The sequence below is a fragment of the Mus caroli genome, chromosome 9 (genome assembly GCF_900094665.2).
Source record: "Mus caroli chromosome 9, CAROLI_EIJ_v1.1, whole genome shotgun sequence".
In the NCBI taxonomy this organism is placed as follows: Eukaryota; Metazoa; Chordata; class Mammalia; order Rodentia; family Muridae; genus Mus; species Mus caroli.
In genome coordinates, this window is record NC_034578.1 from 55500802 (window position 1) to 55519216 (window position 18415).

The following is an 18415-nucleotide window of genomic DNA, read 5'->3' on the forward strand; positions in this document are numbered from 1 at the left end:
GATTTCTGAGTTCAAGGCCAGCCTGGTCTACAGAGTGAGTTCCAGGACAGCCAGGGCTACACAGAGAAACCCTGTCTCAAAAAAACAAAACAAAACAAAAGACAAAAACAAAACCCAACAAAAATAAACAAGTATAGGGTGCTTGTAAGACATCCAAGAGACTGTTGAAAAGGCCAGGAGACCACTGAAAAGGCCTGAGATGTTAGCATGGACAGTAAGCAGAGGCAAGAGCTTGGCTGCAAGTGACCATGGACAGAGATCTCAATGGAAAATACAGATCACTCACAGAGTCAAGGACAGAGTTCTTATCTGAGGGCCCAACAGAGGCTGCAAGACTGGAGTGTACCAAGAACTGATCAGAGATGTGGGAGGGGTGGGTCAAGAAGTGAGAGACAGCAGCACTGGACTGCACCTGAGGTCAGGAAGGAACGGATGAAGGTATTCTTGGTACTTGGGACGTCCTTAGTGGTCTTGCTTAAGATCTAGTGAGGGTAAAGCTGATTGCTGAAGGCTGAGGAATGGGGAGGGATAAGGTGCTGAAAAAGAATGGCATATGATGTCGTCGAGAAGTTTATATGGGATTGGGAGGGAAGAGCAGAGGTACCAGGAGCACTTCTGGACAGCAGAAGCTTGCTACTGTCAGGAAGGCTCCTACTGGAAGAGGCAGGGATTTGGGCACAAGTGTTCAAGAGGAACTCAAGGGCTCACTAGAACTGGGGACAGGGACCTAGCTCAGTTGACAGTGTTCTAGCCTGGCACTCATAAAATACTGGGTTTGATCCCCAATCCCCAGCACCACATAAAACTGACTGTGGTGGTATATGCCAGCAATCCTAGCTCTGAAGAGGTAAAGGCAGGCAGTTAAAGTTATACAGTTACTCTTGTCTATAAACTGAGAGGCCAGCCTGGGCTACATGAGACTCTGTCTCAAAAAACAAACAAACAAGGGACTGGAAAGATAGCTCAGCAATTAAGAGTACTAGCTGCTCTCCCAGAGGACCCAGAATCCATCCCCAGCACCCACGTGATGCTCACAGCCTTTGGTAACTACGGTGTCAGAGATCTAATGCCTCATTGGTACACACGTGGTGCAAATGCATACAGACAGGTCGAATACTCGTATACATAAAATGAGCAAACCGAAAAACAAATTAAACAAACACAACCCAAAGAGTTAATGGGTAGATTTGGTTGAGGACACAGCTGATAGAGGAAACCCAACCTGATTGCTAAGCAGCACAAAGGCACATCAGGAACTGGGTTTGAGGAGGCACAACCTCTGCAGCTGTGTAGTTACCTCTGTGGCCTTACAGGGCAGCTAGTCAGTGCACCTCCTGTGGGGAGGGTCAGCGGTTGGGTTGATGCAGAGCTAAGTGGGCATGCTGACAGAGGAGATAGATGATGAGGTAGGGAGCAGAAGACACTGTCATCATAAGACTGGGATGGTGGATTGTGGAATCTAAGCTGGGGAGGGGAGGTAGAGAAAGGGGAGGGGTGCACAGGCAGGCACTGGACAAGATAAAGCAAGATGGATACTCAGTACGTAGGGCAGGTTTGATCCAGCGATAGCTTTTGCAATAGGAAAGCATCCAGCCTGAACTGGACTCAGCTTCTCTGAAACAAAAGGCAGCTTTTTTAAAGGCCGGGCATACAACAGGAAATCCGTGAAGGAAGAGGCAGGGGCTTTCCCCAAGCAGTGGGGACCACCTGGGGTTTCTACGAGGTGTTTAGAAAGTGAGGCTTCTACCATCCTTCAGCGTCTGGGAGACAAGGGCCCTATCTTCAAGTGTTGGCTGGAATGCACAGCGAATCCTTCTGACAGCTTTGAGCTTTCCCAGGCGGGAGCCACACAGGGCCAGAGTCACCATCCTAGACACACAGTACTGATCTATTAGAAGCTATGCCAGTGTTTGTTTAAGTCACTTAGTGCAAGTGTTTGGATAGAGTCACCCTGAGCTAAAAGCGCTTCTGAGGTCCTCTCTGTGTCCTCGAAGAGCAGCAGAAAGCACAGGGCTGAGCTCAGACAGCCAAGCTGAATTTCAGGTGTTAAAGGCAGAGTCTTTCTAGGCTGGAGCTGCCTTGAGGATGGGTAATCAACTGAAGGACACCGAAAATCAGAAAAATCAGGACCAGAGATGACAAAGAGCCTCTCCCAGGAAAGCAGGGATGAGGAGGGGTGCACCAGTCGTGGGAGTCTCCGAGGAGCAGGCAGGTGGGTGGGGCTTATAGGGAAATGATATCAATACCTCACTTCCTGACCGTGGCAGTCTGGGAGAATACACATCCAGTCACCCAGGACAGAAGAGTGGCCTTCTGTGACGATTCCATGAGACAGTGACTTAAAAACAAACCTGAACATAGTCCTTGTGGTCAGAGTCTCCTGGATGCCACAGAATGAAAGGATGTCCCCAAGGAAGTGTCATCCGGTTCAAGTATGAAGGTGCCCTCTTCACTGACAACCTCTCTCAACTTCAAAACTGCAGAGAGACCCCCTCAGCTGTGACTGAGAACGCTCCTTGTGGTAGGTAAGGATGAGAGCCAAGGCTAGGTCAGGTGTCACTGCCCAAGGCCCCAACGATCTTTGTCTAACCTCAGAGCTTAGGCAACCCAGTCAAGCATTTAGAGCCTCAGTTTAATCATCTGTGAAATGGGGATAATACCACTTACCTGACCGAATTTCTGTACGGGATTACACGAGCTAATCCGTGCTGAGCCCTTGGCGTGCTGCCGGGCACAGAGCAAAGGCTCTGCAAGTGTTAGTTATCCTAATCATGAGCGCATTTACTCTTTAGTATACATTTGTGTCCCTCACAGAAGCATCTTCACACACCAGGGAAAGGACTGTTCATAGCCATGGAAGGCTCACTGTCACCTTGACCTGAAGGCTTTGCAATAAATCACTTGGGGTTTCGCAGGTAGCCCTACCAATCCATACCTGCACCTAGCTCATTGTATAAATTGCTCTCTAAAAAAAACCACTATCAAGAAACAAAGGCCCAGAGAGCCAGAGTGGCAGTCAGCTCGCCGGAGCTGTTAAGTCCAGACAGAATCACTTTCCTGTCAAGGAAGAACTCAGTACAGTACCACAGACGCCCGTGGTCCTGGCTACTCCAGAAGCTGACACAGAAGTGTGGCTTCAGCAAAATAAATTTCAGGTTAGCCTGTGCTACCTCATGAGAATTCCTTATCAGTAGCCTGAAAGACATGAAGGAAAGAGAAGGGAAAGGAGAGGGGAGGAAGAGAATGGAAGATGCAAAGAAAAATAGGAGGAAGGGAAGTTCATACTTCAGGGGTGTCATGGATGGTCACTTAGCCCTGTTGAGTGATGGACCAGTGATGCAGAGAACTTCACCTTGGGGAGTGCAGGATGGAGGAAGGGGCTCACTTCATCAAGGCTTTGGGCCAAACAAGCAAGAAACTGGCTTTGGAATATCACCCTCAAGGACATATTACCACAAGTCCAACTTCTACAGGCTCCACATTTTTAGGGCTCTACCACCTCCCAGAAGTGCCACCTGCTGGCTACCGTGGCTTCAACACGTGACTTTGGGAGGGCATTTCCGATTCAGAGGATAGCGGCCATGGACCTGCCCACAGACACACAGCCATCCCATGGCACACAGCAACCCTAGGGAGCCTCCCTCGGCTCTCTGTTGGAGACTCCCATCTCAGCTTCAGTGCACAGCCCGCCCGTGTTTCCACACATGCCTGGGCCTGGCTGGGCCTGTGTGTTGGCGCTGTCACCGCCAACTGCTCTGTCGACCGTGGGAGTATGGGCCTGGGATCCAGGAACTGTTGTCCCAACTCTGACTGTGGTTCCAGATTTAGCCATATTTCTGTCTCAGCTCCTGTCAAAGCCTCACCACAGGCCTTGCCATAAGACTAACTACAATCCCCTTCCCAGCCCCTATCAGGACCTGTCAGAGACTCCTTCACGGCCCCCACCACTGGACTTGTTAGACCCTCCTTCCCGGCTCGTCAGGATCTGTCAGTCACTGAACCCGTCAGAGCCACTGTCAGTCCCAGTACTAGCACAGTCTCTGTCATAGGACTATTTCCTGTCAGTCCCCTGTCAGAGTCCCTGCACAGAACCTGCCAGAGCACCTGTCACAGTCTCCTGTCACCCACAAAGCCTCGAGTACAGCCTGGATCACAGCCCTTGTCACAATGTCTGTCACATCCTCCATCACGGTCTCTATCACAACCCATTACACAGTCAGTCTCTGCCAAGCTCTATGTCATAGCCTTTATCACTGCTGCTGCCATAGTGTCTGCCACAGACTCCATCACAGCGCATCCCCTGTCACATCCCCTGTCATAGCGCCCTTCAGAGATCACATCAGTGCAACGCCAGGGTGTCTCAGCCCTGACTGTTGCATCTGCCACAGTCCTGTCACAGGTCCCATGTCACCGTCTCTAGGATGACTTCAGCCTCAGTCCATCAGAGCCCTTATCACAACCCAAGCCACAGTCTCCACTGCCCTCTCCTTGGCTTTGCCTATTCTCCTGGCCCCACAGTGTGGCCAGCAGGGCACAGCTCTCATTACACAGCGGAACTGTCTCTCTCTGGAAGGCGTCCAGCGGAAGGCTCATGTAATAGCAGGTTACCCTGATGTGCAGGGCTTGTGGGAGGAAGGCTGGGCCATGGAGCCTGTACAAAAGATGTACGTCCCAGGGAGCTGGAGAGTACAGTTCCCAGACTGGCACCCGGGGCTGGCTGTGTTTACCCTTTGCTCCCAGGGCTCAGGGGGCAGACTCTGCTTCCTGGAGGATGACCGACCAACCGAATGACTCTATAGCCCTCTCCATCTCCTTGACTCCACTTGAGTCTCCAGGGGACAGGGATGCAGTGTATTGTTTCCTGGCTTACTCTGCACAGCTAAGCCCAAAGTTAGGTTCCCAGGACACACAATTCAATGGTTCTTCCAGGATCGAATCTTAAGGTGCTTTCAGGAGTTCCCTCCCCGTTGTCTTCTCCAGAACCAACCCATCTTGGTGTCCTTGTGGCTGTCTGCTCCTGGCCTATTCCCATTTGTGGGTCTCCCTGACCATCCTCTGCTCACAACATACCCTTTGCCTGGCATCTCCTCACTTGTCTGTTTCCACGTCTCCAAATTGCACCTGATTTCTCCAGAGACAGATTCAGACCTAAGTCCCTTGTCCCTCCTCCTGACACTCCTTCCTCTGCTCTCCAGTCCTCATGCCCTTGGGCCCTGCCTGCATTCTGTGACTTAGAGAATCTGTCTCATTCTCACCACAGTCTCTTGTACCTGAAGATGGGATGCTGAGTCTCAGAGAGAGGTAGGCGCTCAGTACATGGATAATCGGTTCAATGAATGAGTGAAAGAGGTTATGTCAGATTGGGGGAGAGGGAAGATAGGAGAAGAGGGCTGAAGAGATGGCAAGGGACAGCATAAGTGTGAGCTGTCCTCCATGGGTCAATGGGAGTCCATAAGCCAAGTCTATTCCCTGCATCATCTTGGGGTCCCTGGAAAAGCCCCACATCCCCAGCTGTCTTCAGTCTCCATCCCCTCAAGTTGATCCGATTGTTCCCTTCCATCAGCTCATTCTATCTCTCCCTCCCTCAAGCCTCTAGACCAGGCTGTTTAAACTGTCCGTGTGTGTGTGTGTGTGTGTGTGTGTGTGTGTGTGTGTGTGTCTGTTTGAACCCACTGCAGCCCTGACAGATGGCAAGATCCAGACTTGGGGCTGAGGAGTCTCTTCCACTTACTTCTTGGCAGCTCCTCTCTGCTGGCACCTCAGGGGCCTTCCCTCTCAGTGCCCCCCTCTCCAGCCTGGCTCCCAGTCCAGGTGGCCCAGACGTCCTGGAGCCCTGGCAGGACACAGAGACATAGTCCAGGCCTGGCTGAGCTGTCAGCATATCATTTTCCACCCCATTCAGGGGCAAGAGGTGGCATGAGACCCCACCCATCCCCTGGCAGAGTCCTTAGGAAACGGCGGGTACACAGGACAGGAGGTAGCTGAGAGAACAAGGGCAGGGGAGCCATGGCTGGCCTGAAGCTGGAAGGGCTTTGAGAACTACTGAGCCCTGGTGCATACATGTATGAGGGTCTCAGGATTCTCAGGTGGGACCTTGTACCCAGGCAAGGGATGGAGGGTAGGACAGTTCAACAGCTTCTGCCCCTAGCTCCCAAAGAAATCAGGCAGTACTACCAAGAAGGCAGATGGTAAGCTCAACAAGAAGGGGAGCTGGCAAGGGTTTTCTGGCCCACTATTGCCTTAATGGGATTAGTGGGAGGGTGGACATGTCGGCTCACGGTACTTTTTATAGCCAGAATCTTTTCCATGCCCCAGTAGAATCCCCAGGAAACAATGGGTGCACAGGATGGGAGAAAAGCTGGTAGATAAGGAGCTAAGGCTCCAAGGCTGGCCTGTGGGTGCTAGGAAAAGGGGATAAGGAGGACCCACCACTCACCTTGTATGGAGACAGCAGATTTTCTCTTAAAACCAACTGAGAACAAAGATAAGCAGCCCTCCAAGATGGGTACCTGCCTATCATCCTATCCTCGGTAGATCCCACTGAGTGAATGCATTGGCAAGCATCACGGTTACCAAGCCGCTTCATCGTCAGCATCTCCTCTGCCCATAGCTTCATCCCTCCCCTGCCTCCTTCTTCTTCCCACTGCCCAGAAAATCACGCTCACATCTCACTTGTTACCTCCTCCAGAAATTCCACCTTGACCATACTCAGTGAGAGTATGTCCTGAGCATCTGAAATCCTCCCTATGGTCTTCGCCCATCCCTCTGGGCTGGCCTCATGCTTCAACCAGCGAGGCTTCTATCAGCCTTCTCAAGTACCGGCTCTGGAAGGCTGGGCACACCATGGGTCACCCAAAACTTGGACAGACTTGGCCAGCTGACTTACTCTCCTGCACATCAGTCCCCCTGCAGCCACCTCATGTGTCCCTCCACCTCCCAGGTGGGATACAGAAACCTGGTCTCCAAGTCAGGCTTTCAGCAGGAAGCCTCAATGTGCGTGTGTGACCCACTCTTCACTGCCTAGCGTGGCTGAGCAGGAGGTACACTGGGCAGGATCAGATCCTCACAGGAGAAAGAGGTGGAGCTGTGTATGGAGACCTTCACTCCTGTTTTCTGTGGAGGGGCGATCCTGATGGAAGGGTCAAGACAAGCTGCCTCTGATTCCACTTAGCTGCTGCAGGGCTTATGGGGGCGGGGTAAGTGCTCATGCCTGAAGGAAGCTCTCCCTTGGGGACCCAGCTAGGGTTTACCAGAGGTAACAGTTCTGTATAACAAAACACCTCTTCATCTCTACAAGAATTTTAAGATGAACATATGGATTCCAAGGGCCAAGCATCTCCCCAGCCATTGGTTGTTGCAGTCTTCACTCCAGATTCCATCATGGAATGTTAACTGAGCACCATAGGTGGGGTTGTCTGTTCCATGAATGCGTTTCCTCATTTAGTCTTCAGGACAACTGGTGAGGCAACTATTACAAGGGAGGAAGATGAGGTGCCCAGGCAGCGAGAGTCAGGGGGTGACTGAACCCCACAGCTTTGCCTCCTAGCTAGCACCCCTTGTTATGGTTTCCAGCCCGGGTCCCCAGGCTTCCAGAATTCTCTGATAAATGTTTCCAAAATGATTCTCCTTTGGGGGAACAAACACAGAACAGCACGCCAAGTCTTGTTATTTGGCCGAGAACATGAGGAAAACAAACAAAAGGACCAAACATACCTCCCAGCTCCGTGATTTCATAAAGTGGCATTGTAACACCGAAAATGTGGTAAGGATACTATCTCACAACACACAGCCTTCTAAGAAAAGACAGAGACAACGTTACACTTAAAATAGTCTACAATCTGCACACACACACATACACACACACACACACACACACACACACACACACACACGCCCCTTTAGCATTGTGCCTGCCCCTCCCCACCTGGGAAAGGCAGCTAGTTAACAGGGCAGAGTCTGACCTGTGGAAGGAATTGTTTTTGGAATTCCACCCACCATTTTCTCACTGACGCATTTGGCAAGTTGTTTAACCTCTCTGGGCTTTAAGCGCTCTTGTTGCAGACAGGAGAACACTGCCAAAATTTGGCCACATTTGGCCCAACTAATGACAGTTTCAGGTAGTATAAATAAATAAATAAAGCATAAAGTACTGATCACAGGGGCTATGGAGGCACTTCAGTAGTGTTCTGCCTGCTTGTATGTCTGTGTGAGGGTGTCAGGTCCCCTGTAACTGGAGTTACAGACAGTTGTGAGCTGCCATGTGGGTGCTGAGAATTGAACCCGAGTCCTTTGGAAGAATAGCCAGTGCTCTTAACCACACATAAAAATCCGGTTGTGGCTGTGCATTACAGCACAGAAGGGTGGGAGACACAGGAGGATCCTTGGGACTTGCAGGCTGCCCCCACCCCCACCACAGCTATAGGTTCAGTGAGAGACTCTGTCTTAAAAAACCCAATAGGGCTGAGAGTGCTAGAGCAGGACACAGACCTCTTCTTGGTCGGTATGTGTTTCTCATTAAATCTGATCCCCCTCCTCCAGGAAGACTTCCCTGACTAGGTCAGGCTTAGCGAGCTTCCAGATCTCTCTTGGGGAAGATGTGATCTAGCTTCTAGTATGTAGTTCATGAGTTTCTGGTTTTGTCTCTATTCCAGAGCACGAGTCTAACCTCCTAACATGGAGCCCACAAAGGTTCCCTCCTCTTCCCCTGCCCCTCAGATTTTGCTGGTACAACAGTAGATAGGTATCCTCTATTAATATCCTTACATGGAGGATACAGAAAAAGCCTCAGCCTCAATAGGGGGTTATTATGGGTCTGACTTATCCAAGTGTCAAATCTATACCCAGAGTTGGCTTTATATGGATCGTGCTAATTTAGTTGAAGGTGAGTGAGGTGTTAGAGGAAGAGTCAACAGGAGGCCCCTGGCCAGCATGGGACAGTGGTTCCTAGGAAACAGAATCTTAGTCATATCCTCATCCTTACCCCGGGGTTCCCTTTATCACCAGTAGTTAACTTTCAGGGTGCCTTGCTTCTGGTAGAATTGTTCTGCTCTTTGTATACCCTTGTGGTGGTGCCCAAGCTTCTGAGATTATGTTAGTCTTGTTTCCCTTCCCCTCCCCCGGCAAGGAACTTAATCCAGAGGCACAAGGGCTGCCTGGTGTCATTGATGTTCAGATTAATTAATGGGGACTCACTCAATAAGAACCAGAAGTGGAGACATGACCAATATTTGGGTTAGTCAGGAAAAGATGTCTTGTGTGTAACTGCCTTCCTGCAGCTGGGTCACTGCAGAGTGGTTTCTGGTGATCAGAGAAATTGTAGCAAGGGAGGTCTTCATACACCGGGCAGACAGGGCTCTCAGGCAGTTAAGAGCACTCCTCAAGGAGACCCAAGGACACTGAGAGATCGTGCCTCCCAGCATCTGTGCAGGGAACTGTCAGCTCAGAACTGCTCAAAAGTAGAAATGCCAGCTCCGGGTGATGTCATCACCCTAGACATCCCCACCCCCATGCGAAGTTCTGTGGTCCAGTGGATAGAGCAGAAAAGGCCCACCGCCCAAACCCTGCTGCCTTCCAAATCCCCACTCTGGATGTGTGTATGGACACAAGCGGGCTAAGATTTCAAATGTAAACTTCATGCTATTGCTCAGAGTAGAGGACCCCTTTGCCTTCTTGCCCACGGGTCTGTTTCTCTACTGACACAGACTCCAACCTTCTCTGGCCAGTTCTCCCTCTGAACCGCCCCTTCACCTTTTTTTTTGAGCTAATGTTGGGTGTTGGGCTGTACTAAAGTGTGGATACCTAAGCTATACCGTAGGCTTGGGATTTGCCCTTAAATCGAGAATGCAATACAGGGAGCAAGAAGACGCCCAGGTGCATCCCGACTGCCTTAAGAGAGGGATCAAATGGGGTGTCTGGGTGGAGATGGAACCCTCTAACGCTGGTGCACACAGATGTCTCTACTGGATGGAAGCACAAGGCGAGGGAGTCAAAGCCTTCCTCAGAGTGTCAGGTCGCCAGAGGAGCCTGCCCATAACCTTCTGGCTGCAGCCCGTTGGTCTTGGGAACCCCGCATCGAATTGCTCCGGGAAAGGCGCTGGGGAGTGGGTGGTGGGAAGTCCGGCGCTGGGATCCCGCATCTGTGACTGCTACTGTCGGCGCATTTCTTCGAAGTCTTACCTCGCAGAAGTGGGTCCACCCGCGCGCCCAGTGAGCGCCTGGAGAGTTTCCCGCAAGCCCTCCTCGCCGCGCCGGGGAAGACCCACGCGGGATTCGCCCCCCGCCCCTGGCTCAGGAAAACCCTGGGAGCCGCCCGGACTCGAAGCGTTTTCCGGAAACCCCCTCTCCAGGCGAGTTGCGGGAAAGCAGCCGCTCCGCAGCCTTACGACCGACACGCCTCCCCGGAGGAGGGTCGGAGACCCTAGCGTGGAGACAGCGGGCTAGGCAAGGAAAGCCCGAAGCTCGCTCGCAGGAGAGACTGGGAAACCCCGCCCCCAAATCTTGAGCCCCAGCGAGAGCTCTCAGTCGGTGGCCAGCAGGAATCATTACGCGCACAGGAGTAAGGACACCTCCTACCTCAGTCCCTAAGGTCTGGCGAGGTTCCGCCCTGCGCCCCTCGCCGGGCCCGGCCCCCTCCGCCCCCCTCTATGTCTGGGCTGGGACGCCGCTGCCCCTTTAAGAAGCCCAGGTAGGCAGGCCGGGCTGCAGAAGCCGCTCCTATGGCAACCCGCGAGCTGCGGCGGCTTCATGAATATTCCGGGGCGCGGGAGCCCGAGCGCTGCCGGAGGGCGCTCCGGGAGAGGCGGCGGCTGATGTAAGCTCGGCGGGCCGCTGGGCTCCGCTCCGCTGCGGCGGGAGTCCCCAGGACCCGGCCGGCTGGGCTCAGCTAAAGGAAGCAAAGCGAGAACCCGGGTGACCAGCTGCAAAGCCCGGGCGGTCACACGCGCTGACAGCCCCAGACAATCGCCGGACGCACTCCCGGGAACCGCGCGGGCAGTGCGCTCTGCGCTCGGGAGCGGTTCCCGGAGCGCGGTGGCCGCAGCGCCGCCGCTGCCCGCGCCCATTGTTCCCCGCGGGGGCGGGGCGCCTGGAGCCGGGCCGCGCGCCGCGCCCCTGATCGCAGGAGGGAGGGAAGAGAGGGAGGGAGCGTGGGGTCCCCGCGCCCAAGCCGGGCCCGGGAGGAGGTGCAGCGCGGCGAACCCGGGGACCTGCAGCCGGACTAGGAGCCTCCCCTCGGCGCGCAGCCCGCGCGATCATGGGCTCGTGAGGCAGCGAAGGACGCGTCCTCACAGGCAGGCGCACTTGGAGCGGGTCCCCCGTGCCGCACCCGCACCGCTGCCCCCGGCCCAATCCCTGGCACCATGGACAAGCTGCCGCCGTCCATGCGCAAGCGGCTCTACAGCCTTCCGCAGCAGGTGGGGGCCAAGGCGTGGATCATGGACGAGGAAGAGGATGGTGAGGAAGAAGGGGCCGGGGGCCGCCAGGACCCCAGCCGAAGGAGCATCCGGCTGCGGCCGCTGCCCTCGCCCTCGCCCTCGGTGGCTGCCGGCTGCTCGGAGTCCCGGGGTGCGGCCCTCGGGGCGATAGAGAGCGAGGGGCCGGGCCGCAGCGCCGGCAAGTCCAGTACCAACGGTGACTGCAGGCGCTTCCGCGGGAGTCTGGCCTCGCTGGGCAGTCGGGGCGGCGGCAGTGGTGGAGCAGGGGGCGGCAGCAGTCTCGGGCACCTGCATGACTCCGCGGAGGAACGGCGGCTCATCGCCGCTGAGGGCGATGCGTCCCCCGGCGAGGACAGGACGCCCCCGGGCCTGGCGACCGAACCCGAGCGCCCGGGCACCGCGGCACAACCCGCAGCCTCGCCGCCGCCCCAGCAGCCGCCGCAGCCGGCCTCTGCCTCCTGCGAGCAACCCTCGGCGGACACTGCTATCAAAGTGGAGGGAGGCGCGGCCGCCAGCGACCAGATCCTCCCCGAGGCCGAGGTGCGCCTGGGCCAGAGCGGCTTCATGCAGCGCCAGTTCGGTGCCATGCTGCAACCTGGGGTCAACAAATTCTCCCTAAGGATGTTCGGCAGCCAGAAAGCGGTGGAGCGCGAGCAGGAGAGGGTTAAGTCAGCAGGGTTTTGGATTATCCACCCCTACAGTGACTTCAGGTAAGAGGCCAGGTTGGGGATGCCAGTGGATGCCTTGTGTAGTTGCAGGCATGCTTTCTTCCCAGTCCAGTCTCCCAGCCCGAGTTAACTTTACTTCCTTGCGCTGGGAGCTCCAAGAGAAGTGGGATGCCTGGAGCGTCCCAGACACCCCCGGACCTCCTGCAGTACACTGGGAACTTCCTCAGTCTTCAGGCTCCTGCTTTCTCTCCTCCGGGGTCTGGGCCACTTTGGAGGCAAGCTCAAAGGTGTTCTGAGTTTGGCCTAGCCGTGCTTGCAGCCAGGGTAGAGCACTGCTTGTCCAAGCCACGCACCTCCCCCTTAGAGGCTGCAGAGTCTAGGTGGCCATCCTAGAGACAGCTCCAGGTCCTTCAGCTTGCAGAGAAGGGTCATGGAGGGAGATAGCCATCTTAGCAGCTGGGTCAGCTCCTTGGGTGCTGACTGCAGGTATTAATATCTTTGCTGGGCCTGTGAAGCTGCCGCCAGATTCCTCAGTCGAGGTTGCTGGGGCCTCAGGCCCAGGATGAAAGCCCTCTGCACATCTTTACTCAGCCCCTCATGTTGAGTGGTGTACCAGGAGCAGGTACCCTACACAGTTAACTTCCACACTGCCAGGGCAGAGTGACCTTGCTCACAGTGAAGATGTCTGCTGTCCTGACTGATGTGCGGCTATCTATTGATCCCCAACTGGTTCAGTGTCCCATCTCCATCCCAATGGACTAAACTCTAGCAACTACAAGATCTCTCATGGATTCCTAGACCAGTTAGGGAGAGAGATCCTGTCCTTTCTTGGACCTCCTGAGTCTAATGCCAGTGATCAGGAGATACCACTGAGCTGTGTCCATGAGGGGTTATGCCTTTGTCTCAGTCAAGGTTCTGAGTCCCCACTCTCTCCTGTCTCTTGAGGCCTTCCTAGCACACCAGATTAGGATGAAGATCTCTCTGGTTTTTTTGTCCTTTCCCCGTGTCCTGCCCTGTTTATCTCTCTTGCCTGCCTACCTGCTGGCCTGCCTGTATAAAGGAACATTTTTGCCTTCCAGAGCCTCTTTACAAACTCCAGGGAAGCTGGATTTGTAATGAGAGCAAAGCTATTTTCCGTCCAATGAGAGAGATTTCTTTGGCTGGGAATGACCAGTCAGACAACACTTTGGTGGCTTAAAATAGGTGGTGAATAAGGAGAGGCACCCTCTTTTGGTTCCTTTCCCCCACTTCTCTTGGGAGATTGTTCTTTCTAACTCTTAATTTCCACACTTCCTATTCTCAGAGGGCAAGGAGGCAGTAGACTTGCTAAACAGAGCTGCAGTCTTCAAACGATGTGAGCCAAGGTAGACCCTTGGTAGGATCCTTCGTGAACTCCCATAATTGGGACTGGGAGCCGATGCTCCCATTTTGAACCAGGGAGAAGTGGACAGGAGCTATGTCTCCTTTGCCCCTGCAGTCCCTGAGTGTCCCAGGCTTCTCTTTCCTCAGAAGTGGTGACAGACAGGTCCAGTATTGATCACTTGAGATTGCTAATGTGCTCCAATTAAGTGCTCAACTTCTGTCCATATTTGTGGTGGGGAAACTTCCATTCACACGTATCTTTGAGCTCCAGTATCAACCTCAGGCATATCTTACCTCCAATGACAGGAATTGATACAGAACTTCTGACTGCAAAGCCTTGCCCTCCCCACACATCTTCCCTCAGATGGCGAAGATCTGAAACTGAAGCCATCCTTCCCCCTGCCCAGCCTCTCCCACACCTGGCGCTTCCTAGTCTTACCTGTGCTATTCATAACATGCTAGTTTGCAGCCCCCTTGCTGTAGAGCCCCCACTGAGCCAGGCTTTGGAGACATGAAGTCTGGGACACTGGAGAGGCTGGGCACCAAAGGACTGATAATAGACAACAGAACAGGGGTCCAAATGGGTTTTAATGTGGGTTTTTGTAACAAGCAACAGAGACTGTAGCTGGAACTGCTCACCTTCTATGCTCAGCCTTGTCTGGTGCTGTAAATGGAAAATAGTCCAAGACAGAGTGTGTGAGTCTCTGGAGGCCAGTCTCTGGAGGTCGTGCCCTCTCTGCCTCTTAGGCCAAAACAGCTAGTCTTGACTTTAGAAGTCAGAGATGAGGGATTAGCTGAATCCTCTAAGTTTAGAAAACCCATCATCACTCCTTCCAAGCCACCACGCCCCCTGGAGAACCCAAGCCTTGAACCACAAAGTTTTGGGTGCTGGCCTTGGGTTTTTATCTGGAGACAGACATCATCGCCCACCAGAGCTTCTGCAAGCACTTCCCAGACCCACAGAGGATTTATTCATCATTTTGATTGGCAGGAAGCATTGATCCTACAGAATTGGTTTAATAAAGAATCACCAGCAAACCATGATAGATTGAGTTTGTGGTTTGGAGTTCAGGGCTGGCTGTGATGGGCTGCTTCTGACATCTCCTGTCTGGGGAGAGGAGGGCCCGGGTACCTTTCCCTGGGAAGTCACGGGCTTGCTTTGAGACTCACCATAACTTGGGCAGTGACTGAGAGAGACTAGGCCGTCTCTGCTCTGTGTCTGTATCAACCCCATCACACTCTCTATTCACGTGGCTTCTGCAGTCTCCAAGGCTTCCGACCTCCCTTCTTCTCCAACACCCCATTGGCCGTTTGAAGTTCATACTTACAGTTTGTTAATGGAAGAGACCGGCATGTGGCAACCCTCAGGACATTCCCCCAGGCTATCAACCAAGGTTCCTGAACAGGTCCTTCCTCCCAATGGATGTCTATCCTAGAAGTCTGGGTTTGATGTTGGAACCTAAGAACACACAGGACATTAGCTAGATAATACTGGTTTCCCAAGAAGAGAGAGAGGGGAAGAAAGAGAGTAGGAGGGACCTTAAGAGAAGGTGTAGCTATTTTTGCCCCTGAGGCTGGTTGGCTAAAATTTCAGACACTGGGCTCAGGGAGTTGACCTGGTTGTGTGTATGTTGGAGATTGTCTTAGGGATGTGTGGGTGGATATGGTGGTTGCCAGGGAAATTCTTATCTGGATATTAGCTCTGGGTCTTCCGTTGTGCCTCAGACAGAGGCTCAGCCTTGACAATAGATCAGGTAAAAGCTTGGATCACCTCCTCTCCTCACTTTATCCTTTTAAATCCCGGAGGAAAGGAAGAGACAGGAGAATCTAAAAGCATCCTTTTATTGGGGGCCAAAGCAGTTGGGCTTTGGAATTCTGGATACTTTGATGATGATAGGTCCTAGGAGTTGCCTAAGTCATCATTGTGTGGCTGATCCCTGCCCCAGATCAATGCCGCTGCTCAGTGCACAGCCCTTGCCCAACCTGTTTGCTATTAGTCCCTACTGAAGTTATCAACCTTCTGCGAGCCTCAGTTTTCCAGCCCAGAAAATGGGACTCCCCTTGCTTATTTCTATGTTAGACACAAACTGTATAACTGTAGGTACACAGATGATGTGAGAGTCTACAGTGAGTGGTCAAATACCTTCCCTGCCCTCACTCTTTCCTCCCCTTGGTCCTAGGTGGACTACATGGGCCTCTGTCCTGGGCTCTGGCTGGGGGTTCTGAACTAGTTTGTCATCAGGGACTTTATGGATAATCTGTTGGAAACTACCAACTCAGTTTCTAGAGAGATGCACACATATGTGGGCACCGTTTCCTGTGTCTGAAGCATCCCTAAATTGAGAATCATGTGAGGCCCAATGGCTGCGGGTTCCACTGTAGAGGCCATGCCAAGAGAGGGTCTAGGCTCTGGTGGGGATGGGGTATTAGCCTCCCTTGGGGCCTATTATGGTGTGAGTGGGGTCTGGGTCTCCCTCTGTGATCTGGACTTGGGTCTCCCATTGCTGCAGAGTGCATACGCTGTCAGGGATCAGAGTTGGAAGCCTGAGGAAGGGAAGGGAGTTTGGGGACTCACTGCCTGGCTCTTTTCTCAGCCTCACTCCCGTGTACTTTCCCTTGCAGCCTTGGGAAGGACTGTTCAGGAAAGAGGCAGCCTGATTCTGGGGCTGGGAGTTTGGAGGCCCTTTCTAAGGGGAGCCTTTTTGGGGCCAGCTGTTCCTGCTGGGTATGTGGGAAGCTGGGTGAAAGACACAGCAGGCACTGGCAGCAGGGAGGGGAGGGCGCCTTGGTGCAGAGGGGAATTCCAAGGTGAGCCGCCCCAGGTGGTGCTGTCTGGTGGCACAGTGGGCAGCGGACTCTCCAGCTGTGTAGCATTCCACACTAGAGCTAGCAGAGCTTAGGATATGTTGTCTTCACGAATACAGGTGCCTGGAAACCCACTGGGCCAGAGGGCTAAGCCCCTTGACTACCCAGTTCTCTCTGTAGCTTGATTCTAGCTCTTAAGACTGCTAACTGCTTGATGGGTCTGGGGCCTGCCTTCTTGTTTGGCCTGGTCTCTACCCTGTTGTTTTTATGAAATGAGAGGTTCTTACTGGTAGGTAGCAGGCGTCATACAGGGAACCCCAACAGTGTTCTTCTCTCTGCCTGTTCATCTGCTCTCCTCTCCAGGTTGGAAAGTTTCACATTCCCAGGTCTTCCAAACCACTCATCCTTCTCTCCTGGCTACCTTGTGGCATTGGGTGGCACGCTGGTTGTTTTAATGCAGCTTCTCATTGGTGTGTTATCCATCTCACCCTGGAACCTAGTTAAAATGTAGCTTCTGGTGTGTAAAAATGTTCCCGGTGCCCTGGGACCAGGCTTGGAGTCCTGAGCTTACAGCCCACATGTTTAAGGAAGGCTTGCAGGGCCCTGAGACGGTTTCCTATATCTTTGGCAATGGAACCTTTGCCTCCAGTCCCAGTTTCAGTTCAGCAGGGCAGGACACTGTAAAGTTAGGTGGGGCCTGAGCTTCTGAGATCAGCTTGTACCCCAGGATATCAGATTCACAGTCTTACCGCCTGCCCTTACAGGTTTGGTTTGGGTTTGCATACTGCCTTCTGGGGGAAGCTGAAGCAGGAAGAGACCAGGTGACAAGAGGACACCTGTCACTCCATGTCACCAGTCTTTCAGCTGCTCTCCAGTCCTAAGAGTCAAAGGCTGAGGCCTGAGAGAGGGAACAAAAAGATAGGGTACTTAGGGAACTCTTGCAGCAATGAGATCTCCACAGTAGGTAGGCATTGTCAGTCAGAGTCCAGAGGTGATAGGTAGCTGTGACAGTGGCCAGCTGGAAGGAAGCAGAGACATCCTGAATAGCAGCTGCCTTAGTACTTTGAGCAGGGGATCTGTTCCAATCCTGTGCTCTCTTTCTCTGTTTCTGTCCCTGGCCAGCAACCTTCCCTGTGGGAAAGGCTTGCTTGTCAACTTTTTTCTCCCTCTCTTAGCCTCCAGTCAGATAACAGGGTGGACAAGTGTCAGAGAAGCCTGAGTGGCCCTTGTGTCTGCCACAACACTGGATACCAAGGGGAAAACCATGTAGCACAGAAGGTCCTGGCCCAGTCCCTTGGGGGCTTGTTCTATAACTGAGGCGGCCATGGCTCCAGCCTGACTTGAGAGCTCTTAAAAAGCTGCTACTGCCAGTTGCTAATTAAAAGAAAGGCCACGGAGGCCAGCCAGGCAGTCCTGCTTGGGCCCAGGGGATGCTAAAGAATCCACATTCCCCAGCCAGAGAGGGCCACGGGAGGGCAGGGGCATTGTCTTGGCTGTGGAAAGGATGTTCTCTGCCAGCCAGGCTTCCTTGCTGAGAAAGCATTGCCAGGGACCTGGAAATCTGTGGTCCCAAGGGCCAGGAAGCCACTCAAGACACTTTCTACCATCACCAACACCCAAAGCTGGGGCAGGAGGCAGTACTGAGAGGTGGTGAGTTCTCTGGCACAGAGGATGCTCAAGATAACACAGAAGAGTATGTGGGTACTCTGCATCCTGTGGAGCCAATTCAGCACTGACATAAGCTGTTTGGCTGGCATAGTGCATTGTGACAGAGGTGAGCCAATGCTTTAAGGCCAGATAGAACCTGCATATATAGGGGTTGAGGCCATGGATCAGACAGTAAAGTGTTTGCTCTGTAAGTACTGAGGACATGAGTGGGATGCCCACTATCCACAATAATAACTTTTTAAAATCCAGATTCAATATCTTGTGCCTTTAATCTCAGTGTGGAGGTAAAGACAGGAGGATTCCTGGGGCTTGTTAGACGGACCACATAACCAAACTGGTGAGCCCCAAGTTTAGTGAGAGACCCTATCCCCAAAAATAAGGTGGAGAGCAATCGAGTAAACTGCCTGATGGCGACCTCTGGCTTCCACACACCTGCAAACACACACACACACACACACACACACACACACACACACACAC

The 18415-nt window shown here is 53.2% G+C and overlaps 1 protein-coding gene across 1 annotated transcript in view; it reads left to right on the forward strand.

The window, feature by feature from the left end:
• The first annotated feature begins 10532 nt into the window (after window positions 1–10532).
• Hcn4 (hyperpolarization activated cyclic nucleotide gated potassium channel 4) overlaps window positions 10533–18415 on the forward strand; it is a 39149-nt gene continuing 31266 nt past the window's right edge. Inside the window, exon 1 of the mRNA XM_021172516.1 lies at window positions 10533–12142. Coding sequence (XP_021028175.1) covers window positions 11358–12142 — 785 coding nt within the window. The 5' untranslated portion in view covers window positions 10533–11357. The remainder of the gene's footprint in view (window positions 12143–18415) is intronic.